This window comes from Ictalurus furcatus, chromosome 16, assembly GCF_023375685.1.
Source record: "Ictalurus furcatus strain D&B chromosome 16, Billie_1.0, whole genome shotgun sequence".
In the NCBI taxonomy this organism is placed as follows: domain Eukaryota; kingdom Metazoa; phylum Chordata; class Actinopteri; order Siluriformes; family Ictaluridae; genus Ictalurus; species Ictalurus furcatus.
The window spans coordinates 8,089,959-8,117,450 of record NC_071270.1 but is presented as its reverse complement, the minus strand read 5'-3'; the positions used below and the strand labels follow the sequence as shown (position 1 = coordinate 8,117,450).

At 40.4% G+C, this 27,492-nt stretch overlaps 1 protein-coding gene across 6 annotated transcripts in view; it reads left to right on the top strand.

Annotated features, from left to right (window-relative positions):
* smyd4 (SET and MYND domain containing 4) overlaps positions 1 to 22,339 on the top strand; it is a 63,438-nt gene extending 41,099 nt beyond the window's left edge. For 3 of the 6 annotated variants that reach the window (XM_053645747.1, XM_053645745.1, XM_053645748.1), the window contains 8 exons: positions 11,197 to 11,286; positions 11,387 to 12,413; positions 14,341 to 14,571; positions 19,030 to 19,196; positions 20,198 to 20,333; positions 20,492 to 20,608; positions 20,797 to 20,920; positions 21,448 to 22,339. In XM_053645747.1, the coding sequence (XP_053501722.1) occupies positions 11,197 to 11,286; positions 11,387 to 12,413; positions 14,341 to 14,571; positions 19,030 to 19,196; positions 20,198 to 20,333; positions 20,492 to 20,608; positions 20,797 to 20,920; positions 21,448 to 21,568 (2,013 nt within the window). In that variant the 3' untranslated portion in view covers positions 21,569 to 22,339. The remainder of the gene's footprint in view (positions 1 to 11,196; positions 11,287 to 11,386; positions 12,414 to 14,340; positions 14,572 to 19,029; positions 19,197 to 20,197; positions 20,334 to 20,491; positions 20,609 to 20,796; positions 20,921 to 21,447) is intronic. The other 3 variants (XM_053645750.1, XM_053645749.1, XM_053645746.1) reach the window with 3 other exon arrangements.
* Positions 22,340 to 27,492: the final 5,153 nt, after the last annotated feature.

The following is a 27,492-nucleotide window of genomic DNA, read 5'->3' as shown; positions in this document are numbered from 1 at the left end:
CAAGTAAGAGCTTGAACGTCTTCTTGCTTTGTAATGAATATGAATCTTTGGAATGAATTGCATTCTGTTTTTATTGACATTTATTTACATTTTCCACAGCATCCCAACTTTTTTGGAATTGGGTTTGTAGAAGTGGCACAGGCCTCCAGTTTTTTAAAACACCCAAGTCACCTTTTTTGGGAGGAGAGATAAAACCACCCATGTGAAACTGATAGATAATTTCCCATTGTTTATAAGCCATTTAAAAAACCTCATACAGGTCTGTTCCCAGTGTTTGCCAGAAATGTTTATAGAATTCTGCCAGAAGTCCATCGATGCCTGGTGCTCGCCCAGTGGCTGTACCCCAATAGCTAGTTCTTGAGGTTCGATGTCTATGTCCAATGTTTCTACTTGTCCTTTACTCAGTTTCTATAGCTCCTTCAGTAGCTCCTCTCTGCATTGTGGGTCAGTGACTTCTACACGGTACAGTTCCTTGTAAAAGTCACTGCAATCTTCCTCATTTCTGCTGGTGTTGTGGTTGTAGTTCCATCAGGGCGCTTTACGTGCAGCATAAGATTGTGAGGTCTGGTTCTCTGTTCCAGGTTGAAGAAGTAGGCCATCAAATTCTTTGACATTAGAGGTTTGGACTCTAATGAGGGCCCCCTTGGCCTGCTCATGAAGATAGGAACCTAGTTCCTTCTTTTTGCTTCTAAAGACACTTCCTCTTGCCTGTGTACACATAGCCATGTCTTGCCTTGTACACATAGCCATGTGTTTTGCTTTACACCCAAGTTCTTTTCTCTCCAAGGATCTATAAGTCCACATGCTTTAATAACTCCGTGTAATACCACAGAGGACTGTATGTGAGGTTCTTCTGCATTCCTGTCTACTGTAAAATCTATTGTACAGTTCCAGTCTCCACCCATAGCTATAGTTAGGTTGCTGCTATATTGTGTCGGTACATTTCTTAATTTATAAAACATTTTCACTCACTCACTGCATACATTTGAGGCATAAACATTTACAAATAGAAACTCTTTTCCTCTGATACAGTGGGGGAAATAAGTATTGGACGCGTCAATATTTTTTTCAGTAAATATATTTCCAATGAGGCTATTCACATGAAATTTTCACCAAACATCAGTATTAACTCAAGAAATCTGGAAATATGAAGAATTCACAACATTAAAGTCCATAAATAAAGTTATGTGTAATAAAGTAGAATGACACAGGAAAAAAGTATTGAACACGTTAACTGAAATTTATTTAATGTTTAGTGGAGAAGCCTTTGTTTGTAATGACAGCTGGTACCATTAAACATCATCCCTGCTCTAGCGAAATATGCTGTGTGATGGTTGATTTTAACCTTTTTGAAAATAAAATTGCTACTCTGGCACTAAAATTAATCCCATGACTAAGAAAGATTTGGTCTTCCCACCACATCCCCCATTCTGTCTTGTTTTCTTTGTCACTATGCGTCTCTGATACTAAAAATTTAACTTTATCTGGGAAAAAAGTCAGCTACGTCCACAACCTTTCCAAAATTCTCATCTAAGAAATTGTTCATCTCATCTAGTGAGTACATTAAATGAGCAGCAATACTCTTCGTTACAGCCGCAACACCCATGCTACTTCCTTCCTCCACACCATGATGCTCCTTACCCACATCAGTAATCTCTGTAACATTTCCGTCATCCTCTATAACCACATCAGTGATTCCCATCACAGTTCCACTGATCACACTAGCTTTCTGTGACACTCTCAGTATCCTCCCTAATCATTTCACTGCTCTTCTAATCTTCTGCATTTAAACCATCATTCTCCATTACCACACTATTATTCTCAATTAGCATAGCACCTTCAGCATTTTCCTCTACCATGTCACCACTCTGTGTGCCCACTCCATTACATTCCTCAACTACACTGTCCTCCAACTGTGAAGCTTGGAGCTCAGCAGAGTCTGCTTTACAGGCAGGTTTAGGTTCACTGTTTTCTCCTGCCTGGTCATCCTCAGCACTACTCAGCAGCAGCAGGTTGAGCAGTAGCCACGCCCACTGCACTGACCCTGGTCTGCCCGGTGTTCTCCCTCCCCACTGCCTTCTTCTCCTTCATCCTCACACGGCTCGGCCCTGCTTCCTCACTAGCCTGTGCTTGGTGGTAGTTTTGGGATTACACTTATTTTGGAGGTTAATGTGCATGTGACTTCACGTGACGTCACGAGATGTCACTAGAATACCCAAACTGCCATTCCCGTCATTGAGCTGAGTGTTTTGATCTGTCTCCTGTCTATGTTGCGATACTTTTGTGACTTCACATGTTTGGGGGGTTAAGGTGCTGTGATGTCAAGTGTTTGCCCAAAAAGTTGCTATATTTGTCGCTAGGTGCTTTTCTGAGAAAAAAAAAGATGCTAAAAGGGTCTGAAACATGGACCGGCGCTGTCTCTGTCAAAATGAGTGAGTGAATAGCAGGAGGAAAGGGAAGGGCTGCAGTGGGGAGTCATATTTTAAATGAAAGGATTGTATTTGTGAGTTGTCAGATGTAACAGGGCCTTTAAAACAGTTCTACTTTCGAATCAGCAATCCACAGAACATTCTCCCAAAAGGTTTGAGGGTCATCAAGGTGTGTTTTGGCAAAATTCAGGGGAAAATTACTTCTAACAGGAGGTTTTTAGCCACAGTCAGCCTTTCTGCAAAGAAAATTCATGATATTTAGAAAATCTTTTCAACAATTACTAGGCAATATTTAGAGCCTTTTGCAGAAGTCAGTTAAATGAAATCCATCATTTTCAAACCATGTTCAAATCCAATCCAATGTTCAAACACTAAAAATCATTAAATTAAAAAATCATGATATTACTGATCTTACTGGTCTTCCAAATGTTTATTTGTAAACAAATGACACATTTGTCACAGATTTTTATTTTTTTTGTAAATATAGAAAATCCCAGCGCATACCAGTGTCTGTTAACCAAATCTGTCATACCACCCTTTGACGTGTGGTCTGTGCTAGGGCTGCACAATTAATCGAATATCGATTGTGATTACGATTTTGACTGCCCACGGTTAAATGAACATGATCGACAGTGATATTAACGTTTAAAGTTTGTCCTGCCCTAATAGAAAACTCCACTGCAGATCAAATCAAGCGCTTCCTACACTTACAGCCAATCACCATAGAGCGGCGCAGGGATGATGTCATTTTGTAGTGCCAAAACACCGAAACAGAGTTAGCGTTTTAGCCTTCGAGCTGCCAGCTTCGCTTCGAGCTCCAGCGCTTTGTGCGAGGAGAAATCATGATATTAACATGGTGCTAAATGGCACTACAGAGGTTGTTGGGGACATTAAATGTCATCACGCTGAACGGGAAAAAACTTTGCAGATAAACTCAGGGCTCTACAGTGCGACCATTTCACTCGCGTTTGTGACGGAAAAGTATTTTGTGCGACTGTGAATAAATATTTATTTGCACCGGTGCGAGTGACCTGTTCGGAGTTGTATAATGCAATTGGGATAAAAACTACAACTCCAAAATGCATCTACACCACGCAACAGTTACTTTCATACTGCTTTTCATCTCCTCAGTCAACCAAACAAGTGTGGAAATACTGCAAAGAAGCCATTATGATGACAAGTAACTCTGTACATCATCTGCTTCAACTTCCCAATCTCACAAACTGCCATCTTTTATTGATCCCGCAAAATGACCTGAACTTGCAATTGCTCGTGTAGACACAGCGGCTTTGCGCGGAGTAAATTAATAATAATGCTAATGCTACAAGGTGGGTTTTATTCAAACTTCTTTACTAAAAAATTCTTCACCAATCATAATCAAGAGTAGCAACTGTTCAGTCTGTAAACATACAGTACACTGCCGCTCTCCTTCACTAACTCTAATTCACTTCATTTAAACTCACGGTTGCCAGATATCACTAGAAAAGTCAACTGATTATAATCTCTGATTATGTCTTTCAGTCCTCCGTCAGCCTTACAGCCTTTTATTTCTCTTGACTCTTAGTTCTGTGCTATGAGCGAGAAAGTGTGATTGAACACAGAGCGTTCAGGCCTGGAGAGTCTAAATGAACACACACTGACACAATGCTGTTCACAGAGACATCCAGTTTATTTCGTCTAGAACAGGAGTATTTATTTATTTAGTATTTATTTACACATAGATAACAACATTGCGTGGGTGGGTTTCTACTTATGCAAGTGCTAGACAGATTTACACAAAACACACAGCACACTACAAAAATAAGTCTTTTCAAGATATAGAAAATACATGTGTCAGCTATAATAAAGGATGGCAGTTGATCAGCTTATTCAAATAGGTAATTAAATTAATACATTCATCATAGGTATTTGATAGCAGTTCATAATATAAGACAATACATGATATTAGAGAATTCCCTTCAGACACTGTACTGGGGGAACCAATCTAAAACTGATAAACAAGCAAAAATAAAACTACTAAAATGTAAAGACAGAAAATGTGCATAGTTGTACATAAATCATTTAATATATAAAAAAATTATATATTATAATAACTTAATTAAATATAAATAAAATGAGAAATGAAATAATGTTTAATTACTATGGGTTGCATTTAATATCAATTTGACATTAAGCTTAGTAAGCTATTTCCTTAGAAAGCTATTAGCCTTTTTCCTAATATGAATAATTTTTGTGGACTGTATTGTTTTAAAGATATTTTAAAATAAATATTTTATGCTTGTTTATTTACAATTAACCAACAGTATTTCTCATTGCTATTATTTTAACTCAATTAACAGTGACCATGAGCAGAGAGCTTACATTTAACTGTTTATGATGGACCTCCTGATTACAGTTTAAACAAAAAAAGATTGGTATCGGTATCGGCTGTAAAAATCCTGATCGGAGCATCATTAATGAACACCATTAAACTAAAGTGCTTCCAATCTGATGGGTAAATGAACTCACCCAATCGCATCCTATTTGAGATTATTTAGATATATACACAATATACACAGTGGTTCGAGAACTGACCCCAGCCCAGAACCATGACGGCGGAAAATGTCTAATAGTGTAGCTTTAAATATATTTAAGAGGAGCAGACATCAAACACTGAACATTGATGTTTATTGATGTGGATTTTGTGATTCTGGTGATCCTGTCATACTGATTGGCTGTGAGCTGTCTCCATTTCCTATCTGACATCTGGTACAGTGAGTCTCCAGTCTCTATCATTTGTTCTGGCATTCTTTGGTATCGTTGGGTAGCCTTCCTTTTGTTGGATTGCAGATGTGGTTTCGATATGGTTCTGGCTATCGATTAGCTGTTTGGATCCCGATAGATCATTGGTCATGTCACTGTGTAACTGCTGTCCAGTTCTATTCTTCTGTCTTTTTGGACTGCTTTTGGCCGACTTTAATCAAATCTCTGCTATATCTTCTCCCGACATGGCTCTATAGTACTCAGCTGCTCAGCTTAGATGTTTTAAAGGAGTGTTTTGTTTGGCCCACGACACTTATCAATGGTAAAAACAACTTGGAGTTTTAAACCGCCCCCGCTACATACACCGGCCGCAGAAGATAATTTGGTCTTTTTATTACACATCTCCAAACAGCATTCCTGTGATTTGCAATAATACCCGTGCTCCTGGTAAATCACAGCAGGAAAAATGTGTGATCAGGTCATTACTCATCGATCCCGACTTTGGCAACTGAAAAACTGTGTCTCCTGATCTGCGGTGTGCTCTGCTGAACACTCGCTCTTTGAATGATAAAGCATCCGTGCTAAATGACATAATCAGCAATGCAAACTTGGACATGTTACTTCTGACTAAGAAGTAAGTAATTCCTTAATTTAAAACTCCTTATACCACCCAGGTGTATATATTTTTCTAAACCACACCCCCATCATAGAGGTGGAGGGTTGGCTGTAGTTTGCCGTGAGATTATTAAAATATCAGAGATTGAGTTTCATGATGTTGCATTTTTTGAATACCTAGCATTGAAAATGGTTGGTCAAACATCAATGGCTGTGACCTCCAAATCTATCGACCTCCAAGATTTCTCTCAGATTTTTTTCTCTGAAGTTAGTGAACTACTCACTCTTTTCTCTGCTTAATATTCATCTATAATTGTACTTGGTGATTTTAATATACATGAAGACACTGTGCGGTGTAATGAATTAATATCTGTGTTTGATTATTTCACCCTAATCCAACATGTTACTTTTGCCACTCACTCCAGGGGTCATATACTGGATCTCATCTGTACATCTGATTTATATAATGTCTCTGTTACTGGTTCTGATTTTGCTTTCTCTGATCATAAACTTTTCAAATGTAACTTTAGTTTTCCTATATCTATACTGCCTACTAATACAATGCTCACCTACTGTAGTTCTGTGAACCCATCAGCTTTCTCTGTGTCAATAAGAGCTTCTACTTTGTCAGACTCCTTACTATCCCACTGTCCATCAGAAATTTGTTGTGTCTATAATAATGCTATCTCTCAAATACTCGTGAGGCATGCTCCTGTTAAAACTAGACTGGTACCATCCATTCACATCTCACCCTGGTTCACTCCTGAACTTTGAGAGATGAATGCTAAAGGTCGTCGCCTGGAAAGACTATGCAGGAAAACTGGGCTTACTGTGCACTCTCTGGCCTTTACAGAACATTTCCATAACTACCGTATGGCCCTCACTGCCGCTCACTCTTCCTATCTTTCCTACGCTATTAGGAACACTACATGCAGATCCAAATAACTTTTCATATGTTAATGAACCTCTCCGGGAACCGTCACCTTATCGTGGTGGAGAGGTTTGTGTGTCCCTATGAACCTGAGGGCTGTGTTGCCTGGAGCCTTGTGCTCCTGGTAGGGCCTCTCAAGGCAAAGTGGTCTCAGGGGAGGGGCCAGACTAAGAATGGTTAAGAATGGGGGGGACTCTGACTGTTGTCTGTGCATATGCACCAAACACCAGTTCAGAGTATTCTGCCTTCTTGGAGACCTTGAACGGAGTCCTGTATGGGGCACCAGTAGGGGACTCCATAGTGCTGCTGGGAGACTTCAACATGCACGTGGGCAATGATGGAGATACCTGGAGAGGCGTGATTGGGAGGAATGGCCTCCCTGATGTAAACCCGAGCGGGCGTTTGTTGTTGGACTTCTGTGCTAGTCATGGACTGTCTATAACGAATACCATGTTCGAACATAAGGAGGCTCATAAGTGTACGTGGTACCAGAGCACCCTAGGCCGAAGGTCGATGATCGATTTTGTAATTGTATCATCTGATCTGAGGCCACATGTTCTGGACACTTGGGTGAAGAGAAGGGCAGAGCTGTCAACTGATCACCATCTAGTGGTGAGTTGGGTCAGGGGGTGGGGGAAGACTCTGGACAGACCTGGAAAACCCAAATGGGTAGTGCGGGTGAACTGGGAATGTCTGGAGGAGGCCTCTGTCCATGAGATCCTCAACTCGCACCTCCGGCGGAGTTTTTCTGGCACCCCTTTGGAGGTTGGGGGCATTGAGCCTGAGTGGGCAATGTTCAAAGCCTCCATTGCTGAAGCTGCGGCGGAGGCCTAAGGAGGCCTTCCGGGATGTGCTATCCCGGAGGACTCCGGAGGCAGTTGCAAGGTACCGACAGGTCCGAAGGGCTGCAGCCTCTGCCGTGAAAGAGACAAAGCAGTGGGTGTGGGAGAAGTTCGGAGAGGACATGAAGAAGGACTTTCGGTCGGCACCAAGGTGTTTCTGGAAAACCATATGCCACCTCAGGAAGGGGAAATGGGGAACCATCCAAGCTGTGTACAGTAAGGATGGGACGTTTTTGACCTCAACTGAGGAGGTAATTGTACGGTGGAAAGAACACTTTGAGGAACTCCTGAATCTGACTAGCACGCCGTCTATGGTAGAGGCAGAGGTGGAGGCTGATGGGGGATCATCATCAATTTCCCTGGTGGAGGTCACTGAGGTAGTCAGACAACTACACAGTGGCAAAGCCCTTTGGATTGATGAGATCCGCCCAGAAATGCTGAAAGTTCTGGGTGTGAAGGGGATGTCTTGGGGACACGCCTCTTTAACATTGCGTAGAAGTCGGGGACAGTGCCCAAGGAGTGGCAGACTGGGGTGGTGGTTCCCCTGTTCAGAAAGGGGGATCAGAGAGTGTGTGCCAATTATAAGGGGATCACACTTATCAGACTCCCTGGTAAAGTCTACTTGAAGGTGCTGGAACGGAGGGTCCGGCCAATAGTCGAACCTCAGATTGAAGAGGAACAATGTGGGTTCCGTCCTGGTCGTGGAACAATGGACCAACTCTTTACTCTCGCAAGGATCTTGGAGGGGGCCTGGGAGTATGCCCATCTGGTCTACATATGTTTTGTGGATCTGGAGAAGGCGTATGACCAGGTCCCCAGGGGTTTATTGTGGGAGGTGTTGAGGGAGTATGGGGTGAGGGGTTCCATTCTTAGGGCTATCCAATCGCTGTACGCCCAAACCGAGAGCTGTGTCCGGATTCTCGGCAAAAAGTCGGAATCGTTCCAGGTGGGGGTTGGTCTCCGCCAGGGCTGCGCTTTGTCACCAATCCTGTTTGTGATATTCATGGACAGGATATCGACGCGTAGTCATGGTGGGGAGGGGTTGCGGTTTGGGGGCCTGATGATCTCATCGCTGCTTTTTGCAGATGATGTGGTCCTGATGGCATCATCAGTCCGTGACCTTCAGCACTCATTGGATCGGTTCGCAGCTGAGTGTGAAGCGGCTGGGATGAGGATTAGCACCTCTAAATCTGAGGCCATGGTTCTCAGCAGGAAACCGATAGAGTGCCTACTCCGGGTAGGGAATGAGTACTTAACCCAAGTGAAGGATTTCAAGTACTCAGGGTCTTGTTCACGAGTGAGGGCATATTGGAGCGGGATATTGGCCGGAGAATCGGAGCAGCGGGAGCGGTATTGCAATCGCTTTACCGCACCGTTGTGACAAAAAGAGAGCTGAGCCGGAAGGCAAAGCTCTCGATCTACTGGGCAATTTTCGTTCCTACCCTCACCTATGGTCATGAAGGCTACATAGTGACCGAAAGAACTAGATCGTGGGTACAAGTGGCCGAAATGGGTTTTCTCAGGAGGGTGGCTGACTTCTCCCTTAGAGATAGGGTGAGAAACTTGCCTACCCAAGAGGAACTCAGAGTAGAGCCGCTGCTCCTTTGCATTGAAAGGAGCCAGTTGAGGTGGTTCAGGCACCTGGTAAGGATGCCCCCTGGGCGCCTCCCTAGGGAGGTGTTCCAGGCATGTCCAGCTGGGAGGAGACCTCGGGGAAGACCCAGGACTAGGTGGAGAGATTATATCTCTACACTGGCCTGGGAACGCCTCGGGATCCCCCAGTGAGAGCTGGTTAATGTGGCTCGGGAAAGGCAAGTTTGGGGTCCCCTGCTGGAGCTGCTGTCCCCGCGACCCGATTACGGATAAGTGGTTGAGGATGGATGGATGGATATGTTAATGAAGCTCATTAACCCTCCACAGCATGCTATCTCTGGCTTTGAGAAGCTTGTGAATAGTTTTTCTCAATTTTCAGACAAACTGAAGTCAATCACGGAATCTATTGCTAAAGATGCCCCACATTTCGAGTTTATGACCGCTCACTCAGAATACTCCTTATGAAGTCTAATTCTACATCCTGCCAGCTTGATCCTGCACCTACTACTTTACTCAAAATGTGTGTTTCCAAAGTTTTACCTTCCATAACTCATCTGATGAACTGTAGCCTAGCATCTGGTATTGTTCTGGCAGAACTAAAAACTGCTGACCCTCATTGTTTAGAAAACTGGCCTTGATCATCTCAGACTTACCATTTTTAAGTAAAATTTTGGAAAAAGTAATGGCCACACAATTAAGGTCTTATTTAGATTAAAATGGTCTCTTTGAACCTTTCCAGTCTAGATTTCGTCCATCTCACAGCACTGAAACGGCTTTGCTTCATGTGGTTAAGGACATTCTCCTGTCCATTGATTCTGGGTTAATAAACATTTTAATACTTCTCGATCTAAGCTCTGCATTTGATACTGTCAGTCATGATATACTTATTTCTTGTCTTTCTGAATTTGGCATCACTGGTCCAGCTCTCTCGTGGTTCACCTCCTACCTCAGTGACAGAGTATTATATCACTATTGAAGGGTACAAATCCACCACTGCTCTTCTGACACAGGGTGTTCCTCAAGGCTCCGTTCTTGGGCCACTACTGTTTATCATTTATATGTACCCACTTGGTGACATCATACGCATGCATGGATTTCAATTTCATTGTTATGCTGATGACATCTAAATTTACCTTATTACCAGCTCTGATAAGCCATCATTTTCTGATTCACTGACTACATGTATTAGGGACATCAAAAACTGGATGTCCCTGAACTTTTTAAAACTGAATGATAATAAAACTGAACTATTGCTTATTGGTTCAACTACTTCAGTAAAAAGGATGGATATGTCATTTGATATTGATGGGGTTCCTGTTAAATCTTCTTCCTCTGCTTGTAATCTTGGTGTTTTATTTGACACAACTCTCTTTAATTCCCATATCAACTCTATAGTTAAAAACTCTTTTTACCAACTTTGTAATATTGCATGTAAATAATGCCCTATTTATTGGCTTGCCCAAGAAATACATTTCAAGATTACAGTATGTTAAAAATTCAGCTGCATGGATTCTCACCTCCACCAGGCACTTTGTTCATATCATTCCTCTCCTGCATGATCTCCAATGGCTACCTGTGGCATCACATATTCAAGTTAAGATACTGCTTCAAGGTACTAAATGGTCTTGCCCTTCCCTACTTGTCTGACTTCATCCATACTGCCTTACTCAGTCCCTTAGATCATCAGAACTTGGCCTTTTGTCCATATCTAGATGTCGGCTGTCCACTGCAGGTGGAAGGTCATTTTGTGTTGCTGCTCTGAAACAATGTGCAATTAGCTTGTGGCAGACTGTGTCTGAGAAATTTAAATATGTCTATGCTTACCATAATACCTTCTCTGTGTTGCAATGCAAATAAATGTTATTGCAGAAGTATAAACCACACTTAAGGAAAACATCTGCTCTGGATGAACATATTGCTCAGATATAAGCACTCTCCGCTGCTTTTAAATAATTATTTCAACATCGGTGTTTATACAGGCTTATAAAAAATGGTTAAGTCTGACTGTGTGTGTGTGTATGTGTGTGTTTATTATGTATTTCAGGGTGTGTGTCATGCTGAAAAGAATACAGAACATCTGTCTTTATGCTATGCCAATCGTTCAGCTGCTTTGTTTCATCTTGGTCTCTACACAGTGAGCATCTTTTCCTTGTTTAAATTAGCTTTTCTTAATTGTAATTGTTCATGTATTGTATTATTATATTATTTATTATTTTTATGTATCCGTTGTTTAGAAATGCCTGGAGGACATCCAGCAGGCCTTTGCTGAGGGTTACCCAAGTCACCTACAGTGCAAACTGATGGACAGAGAGAAACGGTGTACAAGTTTGGTTAAAATCCAGGAATCTATGAAAGCATCTCATTCTAAGCATCAGACACCACAATCCAACAAGAATATGGGTAGTAATACCAATGTCTCATCTGCTGTGTCTGTTCACTTTACTCCTGAAAAGGGACGCCATCTGTTGGCCACTGAAAACAAGTCAGCAGGGGAAATGGTGATTGAAGATGAGGCCTTCAGCTTTGTACTTATACCTGCCAATACACAGTACAAGAAGAGTGGCAAAGCCAGTGTATTCACAACAGAGCCCAGACACTGCCACCACTGTTTGTGTGAGAATTTTAACTCTGTACCATGTCGGGGCTGTAGCTATGCCCAATATTGTGGACAGAGATGTGAAATGGAGGCATGGAAGCAGTACCACTGCTGGGAGTGTTCAGTTGGTTCAGAGCTACTGGCTCTTGGGCTGTTTGCACATTTGGCCCTGCGAGTGACTCTAAAAGCTGGGATAAAGGAGGTCCAGAAGGCAAGAGAGAGTTGCTTTAACTTGGTTTATGATGTCCCAAATGCAACCTATGTTAATAGTGATGGGAAGTCTTACAATTGCAAGCCTTGCTCCAGTGGGGGGGCATTTGACAGTCTGGGCTTGGTGTCAGAACTGAATGTAAGAGGACCACAGATGTCTAACAAAAGCTCTCAAGGTTTTAATCATTCAAGCTGTTACCATGGAAAGTCATACCTGGGTGTCTATAGTCTGTTACCGCATGTGGGGAAACATAACCCTAACTTGTGCTTCCTGTTCGCGTTCACCATGGCAGCACTCAAGCAGAGACTTTCACTAGAAGTGCCACCATGCCATGATCAGGAAGAAGGGAGTGTGTGCTGGGGGTCTGAGAAGAGCCTGCTAGGAGCTACAGCTCTGAGGCACATGCTGCAACTCCAGTGTAATGCACAGGCTGTGACTGCAATCAAAGTCCAAGGTCAGACAATACTCTTAAACATCTTTACAGTCCTGGGTAGACTTGTGCAATATTACATTATTATTGTCCCTACTCCCTACATGATTTTATATTGCCATGGAATCCAGTAACATTTATCAAAGATTATATTTTATTACCAATCTTGCAACCAGCATTTAGGACCTCCACAAAACATTGGAGTACGCTAATGTTAGCAAGTAAAGGGTTAATGTTTATTTAAACTGCATTATGGTTATTGTAGTTTGGGCTGGGGGTTAAAGCTGTGAGTGTGTAAGAGCCACAGAGAGAGATGGTGTGTCACTAGCCCACAAAAATTTATTTTGTTTTTGCACATGAAAGCTATTACTAAAAAATACACCAAAAGCACAGTCGGTATTTATGCTGTTGTAGATAACTAAGTTGCCACTAGCCACTAGTAGGTACCACCACTTCTTGCATCCTATAGGAAGAAAGGGGAAGGTGACTCCACATACACCACTTTTACCTCATGGTGCCTCAGAACATGTATGTCATTGAACAGGACTCCTCGAGACATGCGAGAGCAAGAGCATCTGGGCTTAATTATCTATAATAATTTTTTTTATTAATTAAAAAATTAAGTTGTCCCAAATGACATACTATGCACTTACACTATGACAATGTACTCTAACATCTAGTGTATGAATGTCAGAAGTGCAGTATCATCTCAAGTGGAACAGTAACGTGTTTTTTTTTTTTTTTGTTTGTTTGTTTGTTTAAAATTTTTTTTTAATAAACTAACTGGAAGTATGAGACGCTTCCCCATCCAGTGGCAAGTGATGTTGAACATAATGCGACACTGCTGGCTTTAGCAGAAATCCCAGAGTCAACAAAGATGAATTTCTTAATCTTACTGTTTGTCAGTGTTACCTTTTACACCCAACATGACCTCCGTCACCATCAGATGGCGGCGTAGTTGTCTCCGCAGACGGATTTTGCCCGCACGATCCAAAATCAACATAGTAAGTTGTGGTCGTGGCTATGGCTATGTAAACATTTACGGAGCGTAGTGCCCCACAAAGGCAAAACATAGTAATTATGCCTTGATTTAGTGTGTATTTTGTATTTACTTCAGTTTTCACACTCCCTTTTTTTGATTCTGAGCCAGCATTAGCACCTGGTAGCCTCTCCTTTCTTCCGCTACATAAGCAAACCTGCGACCATTGTGTGTATGACGTCCAACATTCTCCACGTTTTTTTTGATTGAATAATTGTATCATCTAAGTACTTGAAGTGAACTTCTTGTTGGAATTCTGACACCACTCACACTATTTATACTACAAAATGGCATAGAATAGTGCATAAGTATGTGATTTGGGATGCACCTACAGTTTGTTGTTCATTTAAAAGATTGGTTTATTATTTTATAACCTGATTGTATGCTATTGCCTACAATATATAAAGTATACAAAGTGCTGCTTTGATCTTTGCTTCTCTCTCTCTCTCTATCCATCCTTGCATTTCATGAGCCCCTTTTGCATCCAGTCTCATACTAACATTCTTTTTCTAATGGTCATAGCCATAATTTTCCTGTTCCAGATCCATATCCAACCTATTTACTACATTCAGATCCAATAACATTTGTCTATGAAGTGTTGTTGTGATTCTGTAATTTTTTGGATAATAAAGTAAGTACATCTGCTCATTTTGGCTACTGATTCTGGGTTAATAAATTGTTTATCCTGATATTTTAAAATGGAAAATCACACTCAGGGGGAAAAAAAAGAATATTACACAAATTTAGTACCTGGTATTAATATGATTAGACACATGACTTCTCACGTAAGCGGTTTCTGTTCTTAATATCAAATTTGTGTACTCTACCAAACTGGCAGGTTTGGGTTCCAGTGAGCAGCTGTGATAATTGTAACTTTACATTAAATATGTGGGCCATTTTCTTCTCTTCCAGAGGATACCTGCCTACCAGTACAGTCCAGTAAAGAAGTCCGCATTGCCACTGCATTGTTCCCCATCCTCAGTCTGCTCAACCACTCCTGTCAGCCTAACACGAGCATCTCCTTCAGTCTGGGCCTCAGTTTTTCTGGCTCTTGTAGTCCAGTGTATTTTGCTTCAGGAGTTACAGTAAAAGTCAGAGCATGCAGAGACATTGCTGCAGGGCAGGAGCTGTTGCACTGTTACGGTAAGGAGCGGGGCTTTGTAAAAAAAAAAAAAAAACCTTTTATTGGATATTAAGGACAAGATGTACATACATATTGTATTTAGATCATTGTCAGGGGAAAGAATATTTAGTCGGAGTGGGCAAAAATATCATATTGAGACATGAAGTTTTTCAAACAAAACTGTCAATTCTATCGGACCGATACCAGTATCGATATCAATGCATCCCTAATGATTTTACTATCAATATTGTATCATAATATTGCCCAGTGTAAAATGGACAATGACTTGAGGATTTTGTGTTCAGTTAATGCGATAAAGCAGTAAATTATCAAAATAGATAAATATTTTGATGGAGCAGGAAACCTGACTTCAGGTTTTAGCCTAATAGATAGTGCCAGCCAGTATGAAATAACACACAATAATGATCAGCATTTTATTAATATTGCAACAAAGCCCACATAACACATGTGGACCCAAATTCAATAAGGATAACTGCATGCCTATTAACATGAACTGGATAGCTAGATATTTCTAGAAACCAACTGAACCATATATTTTATATATATACAGGTATCTCACAAAAGTGAGTACACCCCTCACATTTTTGTAAATATTTGATTATATCTTTTCATGTGGCAACACTGAAGAAATGACACTTTGCTACAATGTAAAGTAGTGAGTGTACAGCTTGTGTAACAGTGTAAATTTGCTGTCCCCTCAAAATAACTCAACACATAGCCATTAATGTCTAAACCACTGGCAACAAAAGTGAATATACCCCTAAGTGAAAATGTCCAAATTGGGCCCAAAGTGTCAATATTTTGTGTGGCCACCATTATTTTTCAGCACTGCCTTAACCCTCCTGGGCATGAGTTCACCAGAGCTTCACAGGTTGCCACTGGAGTCCTCTTCCACGCCTCCATGACGACATCACGGAGCTGGTGGATGTTAGAGACCTTGTGCTCTTCCACCTTCCATTTGAGGATGCCCCACAGATGCTCAAAAGGGTTTAGTCCATCACCTTCACCCTGAGCTTCTTTAGCAAGGCAGTGGTCGTCTTGGAGGTTTGTTTGGGGTTGTTATCATGCTGGAATACTGCCCTGTGGCCCAGTCTTCGAAGGGAGGGGATCATGCTCTGCTTCAGTAGGTCACAGTACATGTTGGCATTTATGGTTCCCTCAATGAACTGTAGCTCCCCAGTGCCGGCAGCACTCATGCAGCACCACACCATGACACAACCACCACCATGCTGGACTGTAGGCAAGACACACTTGTCTTTGTACTCCTCACCTGGTTGATGCCACACACGCTTGACACCATCTGAACCAAATAAGTTTATCTTGGTCTCATCAGACCCCAGGACATGGTTCCAGTAATCCATGTCCTTAGTCTGCTTGTCTTCAGCAAACTGTTTGCGGGCTTTCTTGTGCATCATCTTTAGAAGAGGCTTCCTTCTGGGATGACAGCCATGCAGACCAATTTGATGCAGTGTGCGGCGTATGGTCTGAGCACTGACAGGCTGACCCCCCACCCCTTCAACCTCTGCAGCAATGCTGGCAGCACTCATATGTTTATTTCCCAAACACAACCTCTGGTTATGACGCTGAGCACGTGAACTCAACTTCTTTGGTCGACCATAGCGAGGCCTGTTCTGAGTGGAACCTGTCCTGTTAAACCGCTGTATGGTCTTGGCCACCGTACTGCAGCTCAGTGTCAGGGTCAATCTTCTTATAGCCTAAGCCATCTTTATGTAGAGCAACAATTCTTTTTTTCAGATCCTCAGAGAGTTCTTTGTCATGAGGTGCCATGTTGAACGTCCAGTGACCAGTATGAGGGAGTGTGAGAGCGATGACACCAAATTTAACACACCTGCTCCCCATTCACACCTGAGATCTTGTAACACTAATAAGTCACATGACACCAGGGAGGGAAAATGGATAATTGGGCCCAGTTCGGACATTTTCACTTAGGGGTGTGCTCACTTTTGTTGCCAGCGGTTTAGACATTAATGGCTGTGTTGAGTTATTTTGAGGGGACAGCAAATTTACACTGTTACACAAGCCGTACACTCACTACTTTACATTGTAGCAAAGTGTCATTTCTTCAGTGTTGTCACATGAAAACTTTTCACTTTTGTGAGATACTGTGTGTGTGTGTGTGTGTGTGTATGTAATATATATCTCTAGCTATCCAGTTCATGTTAATAGGCATGCAGTAATCCTTACTGAATTTGAATTTGGTAATTACTTTTTCTGATAACACAGTAATGTTTTAATGTATTACTTTTAAAATTTATGTAGTTTGATTACAGTTACTGATATCAAAATTGGTACTTGCATTACAAATTTATTCTTATGAAAACAATATTAAGTAAAAATGCTTAAGTAAATTAAGCATTTTTAAAATAAATCACATTTTGCCCCGAAAATTATCCACTTGGAGCGGTTTGTCACTACGTAACTGAATGTCAGTAAAAGAAGACAGCCTATAATTTAATATCTTTGGTGAACGGAGGCGAGACCAATCAGACAGGGTTTACAGGAAAATATGTAGAAACACTCGTGTCTTATTCTCAATTCTGCCTCACACAGTGTGAGGAAAAATGGATATTCGCCGATTTTTTTAAACCAGTAAATGGGTTGAAACTGAAACACTAACATCCTCTGATGCTGAGCAGAAAAGCAAGGTGTGTAAATGTCTATATGAGTTCCAGTTTACATGAACATGATCTAAGCAGAGCATAAGGAAAGATAATGTACTTTGCATGGCACTGTAGCAGTTAAACCCATATAATGATAGATTAGCTGTGCCTCCCCTTGGCTAGCGATAGCCTAGTTAGAAAAGTTTTATATTTTATCGTTCTAGTAGTCCTACAAACAGTGACAACAACCGAGGCAGGTTTTATGATAAATCCAACTTTTTCTCATCATGTCATACATTGACGTGTGCTAAAATTACAGAAAAAACTGAATTTCACTTTATAGTGTATTTTTGTAGGTTTGTTAGGTTTTGAAAGTAACATGAAAGTAAAGTAATTAGTAATCTGATCACTTTTTACATGCAGTAATCAGATTACAATTTTAAAGTATTCATTAGTCATCTGTAGTGGATTACTTTTTTTGAGTAACTTACCCAACACTGGTGAAGGCATTGAAAGGCCCTAAAAATGAAACCTTATATTAATGTCTTTATATTATAAATGCCTTATATTAATTACTTTTTATCTTTGAAAGACAGGGGGCTCAGCCCTGCAATCTCACTTATACTAGACACCCCTGCATTAAACAGAATTCAACACATCATTATGGTCCTTATATTCATTCACTAACAAGTCTATTATTTTTAGAAGCATTCTGTCTTTAATATTTCTTGCTTGCCCCTGAGCTGTGACCTGATTGATCAGGTGAATTAAAAAGCACTTGAAATTGTTTGATGCTTTTCAGAATAATTTCGTAGTGCTGTCCACAAATAAAACCCACAAAAAGTAGCCCAGTAGACCACTTCCTTTAGGATTCCATGTAGACTGTGCTAGTAGAGGAAAAACTGCCTAGTGTGAAAACAGTCAGTACCGGAGGCAGATGACACTTCTCCAAAATAGTCGAGTTGTGATCAGAACACTCATTAATGTACTAATTTATTTAACATTTAATTTATATGAAATTGTCAAATTACACCACAATGTCAACTGCATATTACACAAACTAAACAAACAAAACATTACAACTCACCATAACGCTCAATCACTGGAAGCCTTGGGCTTGTTTCCCTGTAATAATACAGTCTCAATGAGGAGGGATTGGGTACAATGACTTGAAGTGTGTTGCGAAAGTCCAGTCTGCTCTGTAACTTTGTTTTAGCAAATACTTTTTCACAGCACTGTATATAGACATTTTTCCCAGAACAGTCTTGTGACCCGATAGCATTTCTTCCACGGCCCGGTACTAGGACGTGATCCAGGGGTTGGGGACATCTGTTATAAAGAGTGCAATTCCAGATGAATCCTGACTATTTCTTTGCCATTGCGGTCAATTCAGGGACTTTTCTCAGCCAAGCCCATATAAAACTATTACAAAGCTGCACTCTCATTGAATGCGAGATTAGGGATTGTGTGTGGGTAATAGTACATAAGGTTATGTATTTATAATAATAATATTATGCAAGGTTGAACAGTAACCCTTATTGGATAAATTTCCATGATCATTGCAGTATTATCATTAACTACTTTTGTTACATTTTGCACGTCATAGTTTGGACATACTTAGACAAAAAAAAAGTACAAAGGTAGGTAAGGGGCATACTTCACCTACATGTATTACAAATAGTGACAGTACAAGCAACAGACCTAAACCCACATCAGGTGCATAGATGCACTATTCTGACAGCCTTTGCCAGCTTGGCATTCAGTATACATGTATCTATATAAACGTAACTCATGGCCAAAGTGTCCGAGGCTGATTATCTTACCCCCCTCTGCCAGGTCCTCACTGTAGTAGAATGGATGTTGAGAAGCGCCAGCGCCTGTTGCTGAAGCAGTACTTCTTCCACTGTCAGTGTGATGCTTGCAAGCTGGAGCTAGCTGAGAGAAGGACATTACCATTAACCTTTAATGGTCTTAAGTGTGAAAAATGTGGAAGCTTCCTTAAGGTAACATGATGAGTTCCTGATTTAGCTGCATAATATTCACCATCACCTTCAACTCTCTACACTCTTGCAACAAGAGATGATAAAAATAATAATAATAATTATACCCTTGAAATGTACTATGCATGTCTTTATTGGGTTCACTACACACAAGTATTTCTTTCTATTCCTGCCTTATGCTTTGTAAACTCAATCTTCAGATTTGTTTTGAAATGATTCATTAAAAATAATGCTGATGCATACACTCACCCATCACTTTAATAGGAACATCAGTACACCTGCTCATTGATGCAGTTATCCAATCAGCCAATCATGTGGCAGCACCACAATGCATAAAATAATGCAGATGCAAGTCAAGAGCTTCAGTTAATGTTCACATGAAACACTGGAATGGGGGAAAATGTGATCTCTGTGACTTTAACCATGTCGTGGTTGTTGGTGCCAGATGGGCTGGGATGAGATCTTCAACTGTCCAGCATCACTAAACCTGTGCCCATGATAGCCTCAGATTCCTGTTCTTGGCTGACAGGACTGGAACCCAAAGTGGGCTTCTGCTGTTGTCGATGGTCAAGGTTGATGATTTGTGCATGCTTTGCTGCTCACCACAATTGTTTGAGTTATCATATCCTTCCTGGCAGCACGAACCAATCTGGCCATGGTCCTCTGGCCTCTCTAATCAACAAGGTGTTTCCACCGACAGAACTGTCGCTCACTCAATGTTTTTTTTTAATCGCCCCATTCTGTGAAATACTCAGACCAGCCCATCTGTTAACAACAATGATGCCACGATGAAAGTCACAGAGATCACACTTATTCTTCATTCTGATGTTTTATGTGAACATTACCTGAAGCTCTTGACCTATATCTGCATGTTTTGCATTGTGCTGCTGCCACATGATTGGCCGATTTAAATAGTGAATGTATTAATAAAGTAGATATCGAGTGTATGACCATCCCTCCTGTGGATTTCAGAGGATTATTTAAGACTTTGCTTGTCTTTTCAGGTGAGTGTGGATGTGCATGTGTGTTCACAGTTGTCCTGTGATCACCACATTTCAAATACAGAGCTGCAGAGAAGAATGCAAATACTACAGCACCACTTGGAGCAATCTTTAGAACTCATGGAGAACAATCAAATAAGTGAGTCAGTGAGTGCATTGTAGAAAACATTTCAGAAATGCATTTTAATTATTTATTTTGGAATGATTGTGTGCATAAAGAAAAGTCCTTTTCAAGATGAATACCTTAAGTTATAGAAAGACCTTTATTAATGTAATGTTATTTTTTCTCTGGTTGAGATGGTGCCCTAAGTATCTTGCAGAAAGCAGTCAATCTGGCAGACAGTATCTTAATGAAGACACACCCTTTGCAGGGCAAACTAGCTGATGCAATGGCTCGAGCATATGCTACCATGGGTGAGAACAGCATATGTGTATTTTTGTGTATTTTTTATTCTTTAAATAACCTTTAGCATCTGAACATTTACCAGGTTTACCAGTGGCTCATGGGTCTTGAATAATAAAGTACTTCTAATAATGAGGCTTCATGATACAGAACTGTAATAAACACACAGGAATATCAACAGTTATTTTGTACTCTGCAGGGCTTTGGAGGCAGGCTGCATCACATTTAAAAAGTAGTATTGCTGCCGTTTGTTTGCAGTATGGGAAAGACAGTGTGGAGCTCGGGAGACAGCAGTTTAAACTTGCTCAGCTACATTTCAATGGGTAAGACACGAGATTAAATTTCCATTTTTATTTTGGACTGTCTACAGCCATTAGAAATGGGTATAGACAGTCCAAAATAAAAATGTACATTACAGTTAAAGTATGCTGTAAGAGTATTATACAGTGCATCCGGAAAGTATTCACAGCGCTTCACTTTATCCACATTTTGTTATGTTACAGCCTTATTCCAAAATGGATTAAATTCATTATTTTCCTCAAAATTCTACAAACAATTCCCCATAATGACAACGTGAAAGAAGTTTGTTTGAAATCTTTGCAAATTTACTAAAAAAAAAAAAAAAAAAAGCACAGAATTTTTATTTTATGAGGTGTTTATATAATGCAACTATTTGAAATTCATATTCAAATACTTTTGCCAGCTTCCAAGCTCCATATAGGAATTGGCTCCAGATTTTGCAGGACAAGCTCAATATATCACTTACTGTGTGTGTTATACATTTTTCTGTAGGTGCTGTCATTTGGTTGATAAACAAAACTTATATTAATACCTGCTTTCATTCTTGCAGAGGAGATGGGTCATCTGCTCTTTCAGTAATTCCTTTAGCCCGGCGCCTGATCTCCCTCCATTGTGACCCTCACTGTAAGGAGCTGCAGGAGCTTCAGGCTATGGAGGCCTGCCTAATATGATGTTCAGTCCCTCCTCTGTTTTAGGAATGAACATAATATTGTTTAAAATGTTTTTTTGATACATTTAAGTATTATTTTGAAATATTTATAGTTTATGCTTGAGTGTTTTACAAATAGAATACTTGTACTCTTACCTAATTACATTCAACAGAAAACATACTTTTTAGTCCTTACAGTTTGACCTTCAAAGCACTCAATACAAATCTGAAAGGTCTCTTTTACTCAGGCAGTGACTGTATGCAGTATATCAATTGAATAGACTCCTATGCATCTTAATTACATTTCAGCTTAGCATCCAATTATGTTAATCAGTGTAGGGAAAAAACTATCAAGAATTGTGCCAATTCTACTAAATCACCCAGTGAAAACCATGCCCAGTCTCTGCCATGACAATCTGAATCTCCCTGTTTTGTCTGTAGTGATCTGTCAGTTGTAATTACAAAATCATTCACCTAAAATGTGTTATTTACAGTGGGATGGTGAACTTGTATATTAGTTTCTAGCATAAGTTTGCTATGCAGCTATAGGTTGCACACTCATTACCTCTTTGTAGATTATGTTTGTAAATAAAGTGCACAGTGTATAAAATGTGTTTTTGTGAGTTGGGATTTACTATTAATCAGGAGTATCAATTAACATTTTATTTAAACAGTGGTGATTAAAAATTACACCTGTGTTCATGCACTTAGGCTTCTAGGTTTGTTCTTAGGCAATTGATTTTAAAAGTGCTTCTGTACAACTGTAAATAAAGCATGTTTTTGTTTTCTTTGAGTCGGAATCCCTTTTTGTCAAGTGATTGATAGTGGTTGAACATCAAGAACAACACTCAGGGAACAAGCTGTTATTTTTTTCTCACCTAGCCTGCATCATTGGTGATATGTGTTGCTAGTAATGAACTCCTCATGCTGCGTTTTAAGTTCAAGATGTTTTATTAGGTTACTTGTATTGTAGGTAGATGCAGTTCCTCCTTTTGTAGTTCTTTCTTTTGCAGTCAGTTTGCAGTCTGCTTTGTTTTGATTGGCATCATTATAGTAATAAAATATGTACAAATCGATGTCATTAACGTCACGTTAATCCCCAAAATAAGTGTAATCACAAAACTACTGCAACATACCAAAACAATCAGCTCATTAAGGATAGTTGCATTATGGACGTTCTGGTTAATTAATAATAATACCTTAGATTTATATACTGCTTTTTTTAGGCACTCAAAGCGCTTTACATTGTATGGGGGGAAATCTTAACGACCACCAGTGTGTAGCATCCACCTGGATGATGCAACCGCAGCCATAGTGTGCCAGAACACCCACACCAGCTATTGTTGGAGAGGAGAGTGATGTAGCCAAATCAGTGATGGGCCATGATAGATAAGGGCCAATGGGGGAATTTTGCCAGGACACAAGGAAGACACCAGGGTTATACCCCTACTCTTTATGAGAAGTGCCCTGGGATTTTTAATGAGCACAGAGAGTCAGGACCTCAGTTTAACGTCTCATCTGAAAGATGGTGCATTGTTGTTGTTTTTAAATTGTAGTGTAGTGCCCTCGTCACTGTACTCAGGCATTAGGCAATACACAGATCACAGAGTGAGCACCCCCTGCTGGCCTCACTAATACCACTTCCAGCAGCAACCTCAGTTTTCCCCCAGGCGGTCTACCATCCATGTACTGGCCAGGCTCAACCCTGCTTAGCTTCAGTGGGGAAAGCAGTAACGAGAGCTCCAGGGTGATATTATTATTATTATTATTATTATTATTAAAATCTCATTTACAAATCAAATACAATCAGATACAGATATGTCGAATTAGTTATGCTTCACCAAACACACGCAAGTAGCTCCCCCTACTGACCGGCATGTGCAGCCACGTGCAAAGGGCAAGCACCACTCAGAAAATGTAACCTCTATTTATGTTGGCTTGAGAAAGCCAATATACTGTTTTGCTTTATAAGCATGTTACCCTTTGAAAATAATGGGGAAATATGGACCCCGCCATCACTCCCACACCGTCAGTGACCGAGAAATAAATAACGTATCCAAATGTTCTGCTTGGTCCAAAAAATCAGGAAATCCTATTTGGGAATGGACCCCATATGCAGATCACATGGAATTTCCCATCAGAATCCCCAATGCACAGTGATGTAAAATGAGTCTAGAGGAGCAAAAGAAACTAATCACCAAACTACTGCAGCCATGTCATAGATCAAAACGATCGGCTCAGTGAGGAGAACTGCATTATGGGGGATGACAATACCCTCAACGCAGTGTGCAGAAATGCATGACGTCAAGTGCAGATTAACCCCCAAAATAAGTGGAATCACAAAAGTACCTCAGCATAGACATGTGACATCAAAACAATCAGCTCAACGAGGAGAATACCATTATTGGTATTCTAGTGACATCACGTGACATCAGTTAACCCCACAAATAAGTGGAATCACAAAACAACCACAGCATAGACATGTGACATATCAAATTGCTCGGCTCAATGTGAAGCCGATTGTTCAAGCTTTATATAAGTGATCTGTAAGCTACCTGTTGACCGTGACTGTTAACCTTTTTTTTTCAGATAAAGTAATACCACAGATGTTGCCTTCGTTGTATTATTTACAGTCATGTTGTAGATTGCTGTTTTAATTGAGTATCAAATAAATAAGCACAACAAATTCATTTTACAATTAACATTTTAATAGGCTTTTAAAAATACATGGCAAATGGTGAATATTTCATTGTTTCTTGAGACCTAGTAAAAATTCCACACTGGTGATGACATGACTGCAGCACTAAAGTTTAATGTCATCATGTGTTTTACATCCTCACGTCTGTGAGCTCGGGCAAATTTAGAGATTACCGATCAAGTCAGCTGCAATGTGAATACATTGAAACTTAAATACAATCATTTCAGATTTTGTTGTTGTTGTAATGGTGATTGACTTTTTCTTTTTTTCTTTTTATTTCTTTCTTTATTTTTTTAAGTACCATATGCCACTTTGCTCTTTTATACTATAAAGAAAAATCAACCAACAAATAAAGAAATAAATGAAAACATCTAGTGGAGAAAGAGATGGGCTCAAGCCACCATTCCCTGAGCCAGATTACTACTGTAGTTTCACATTCACTTCTAGAGGTAGTCAAATTTTCGCCCATTCAATCAATATGGAAGCTTTCTTGGAATTGTCTCTAGGGCTGGGCTTACATCATTGAGTTCTATTCCGCACCAGTCACATGGCTTTGGTTTTTGTGACATCATTTTGCTTCTATTAGAATCTGCTGGGCCTATATAAATGAGTCGTAGTAGCTAGAAACAGAAAGCCAGTGGCAGTTTTCTGACTATGATTAAATGTTGTATGTGCTGTTTTTTTAACCTGGTGATGTCCTAATGAAATACTATATTTTTCACTGACATGATAAACATTCTCAAGACTAAAGAAGTTACTATTTTGAATATTTGGTCAGATGTAGGCTTTGATTAGAGATAGACATGGGCTATAATCTGTATTAAAACCTGTTATACCCATACATTTTCACTAAGTACATCTGAAAACTTTACAATGTACATCTGCTCCATCTGACATTTTGTTGTTGTTTTTATAATGATGATTGACTTTTTCTTTCTTTATTTTTATTTATTGTATTTTTTTTAAGTACTTTGCTCTTGTATACTGCCTGGGCAAAAACAGAAAAATCAACCAACAAATAAATAAATAAATGAAAACATCTAGTGGGGAAAGGAGATAGGCTCAAGCCACCATTCCCTGAGCCAGATTACTACTGTAGTTTCACAATCACTTCTAGAGGTAGTCAAATTTCCCCCCTTCAATCAATATGGAAGCTGTCTTGGAATTGTCTCTAGGGCTGGGCTTACATCATTTAGTTCTATTCTGCACCAGTCACATGACTCTGGTTGTTATGACATCATTTTGCTTCTATTAGAATCTGCTGGGCCTATATAAATGAGTCATAGCAGCCTGAAGCAGAAAGCCAGTGGCAGATTTCTGGCCAAGATTAAGTGTTGTACAGTGCATCTGGAAAGTATTCACAGCGCTTCACTTTTTGCACATTTTGTTATGTTACATCCTTATTCCAAAATGGATTAAATTCATTATTTTCCTCAAAATTCTACAAACAATATCCCATAATGACAACATGAAAGAAGTTTGTTTGAAATCTTTGCAAATTTATTAAAAAAAAAAAAAAAAAAAAAAGCACATGTACATAAGTATTCACAGCCTTTGCTCAATACATTGTTGAAGCACCTTTGGCACCAATTACAGCCTCAAGTCTTTTTGAGTATGATGCTACAAGCTTGGCACACTTATTTTTGGACAGTTTCTCCCATTCTTCTTTGCAGGACCTCTCAAGCTCCATCAGGTTGGATGTGGCGCATCAGTACACAGCCATTTTCAGACCTCTCCAGAGATGTTCAATTGGGTTCAAGTCTGGGCTCTGGCTGGGCCACTCAAGGACATTCACAGAGTTGTCCTGTAGCCACTCCTTCGTTATCTTGGCTGGGTGCTTAGGGTCGTTGCCCTGTTGGAAGATAAGCCTTCACCCCAGTCTGAGGTCCAGAGCACTCTGGAGCAGGTTTCATCAAGGATGTCTCTGTACATTGCTGCATTCATCTTTCCCTCGATCCTTACTAGTCTCCCAGTTCCTGCCGCTGACAAACATCCCCACCGCTGAAAAACATCCCCATAGCATGATGCTGCCACCACCATGCTTCCCTGTAACGATGGTATTTGCCAGGTGATGACTGGCGCCTGGTTTCTTCCAGACATGATGCTTGCCATTCAGGCGAAAGAGTTCAATCTTTGTTTCATCATGGTCTAAGAATCCTTCAAGGCTGTCATGTGCCTTTTACTGAGGAGTGGCTTCCGTCTGGCCACTCAACCATACAGGCCTGATTGGTATAGTGCTGCAGAGATGGTTGTTCTTCTGGAAGGTTCTCCTCTCTCCACAGAGACACGTTGGAGCTCAGTCAGGGAGGTGACCAAAAACCCGATGGTCACTCTGACAAAGGCCCTTCTCCCCCGATCGCTCAGTTTGACCGGGCGGCCAGCTCTAGGAAGGGTCCTAGTGGTTCCAAACTTCTTCCATTTATGGATGATGGAGGCCACTGTGCTCATTGGGACCTTCAATGCTGCAGAAATGTTTCTGTACCATTCCCCAGATCTGTGCCTCGATACAATCCTGTCTCGGAGGTCTACAGACAGTTCCTTGGACTTCATGGCTTGGTTTGTGCTCTGACTTGCATTGTTAACTGTGGGACCTTATATAGACAGGTGTGTGCCTTTCCAAATCATGTCTAATCAACTGAATTTACCACAGGTGGACTCCAATCAAGTTGTAGAAACATCTCAAGGATGATCAGTGGAAACAGGATGCACCTGAGCTCAATTTTGAGTGTCATGGTAAAGGCTGTGAATACTTATGTACATGTGCTTTTTTTGTTTTTTATTTTTAATAAATTTGCAAAAATTTCAGCAAACTTCTTTCACATTGTCATTATGGGGTATTGTTCGTAGAATTTTGAGAAAAATAATGAATTTATTCCATATTGGAATAAGGCTGTAACATAACAAAATGTGGAAAAAGTGAAGCACTGTGAATACTTTCCGGATGCACTGTAGGTGACGCATACCGTCATGTTCCAATTACTACGGAGCACAGATACTTTTTGATATTTACCTTCCACAGAAAGACGTCCAGATTTAAATTTGTTTCCCCTTAGTCTCTCTCTAGCAACACAGCTGTTCTGCATGAAGATTTTTCAGAAATTTCAGATCGAAGCCATCAGTTTGCAACTAAACCCCAAATACCAAAGACAGATGTGTTGCTGAGAAACCGCAATGCCCTCTGTATCCTGAAGACTTTCCCGTGTCTAAAAACATGCTTTAAAAAAAAGGTACAGCTTTACCTCTGAAAG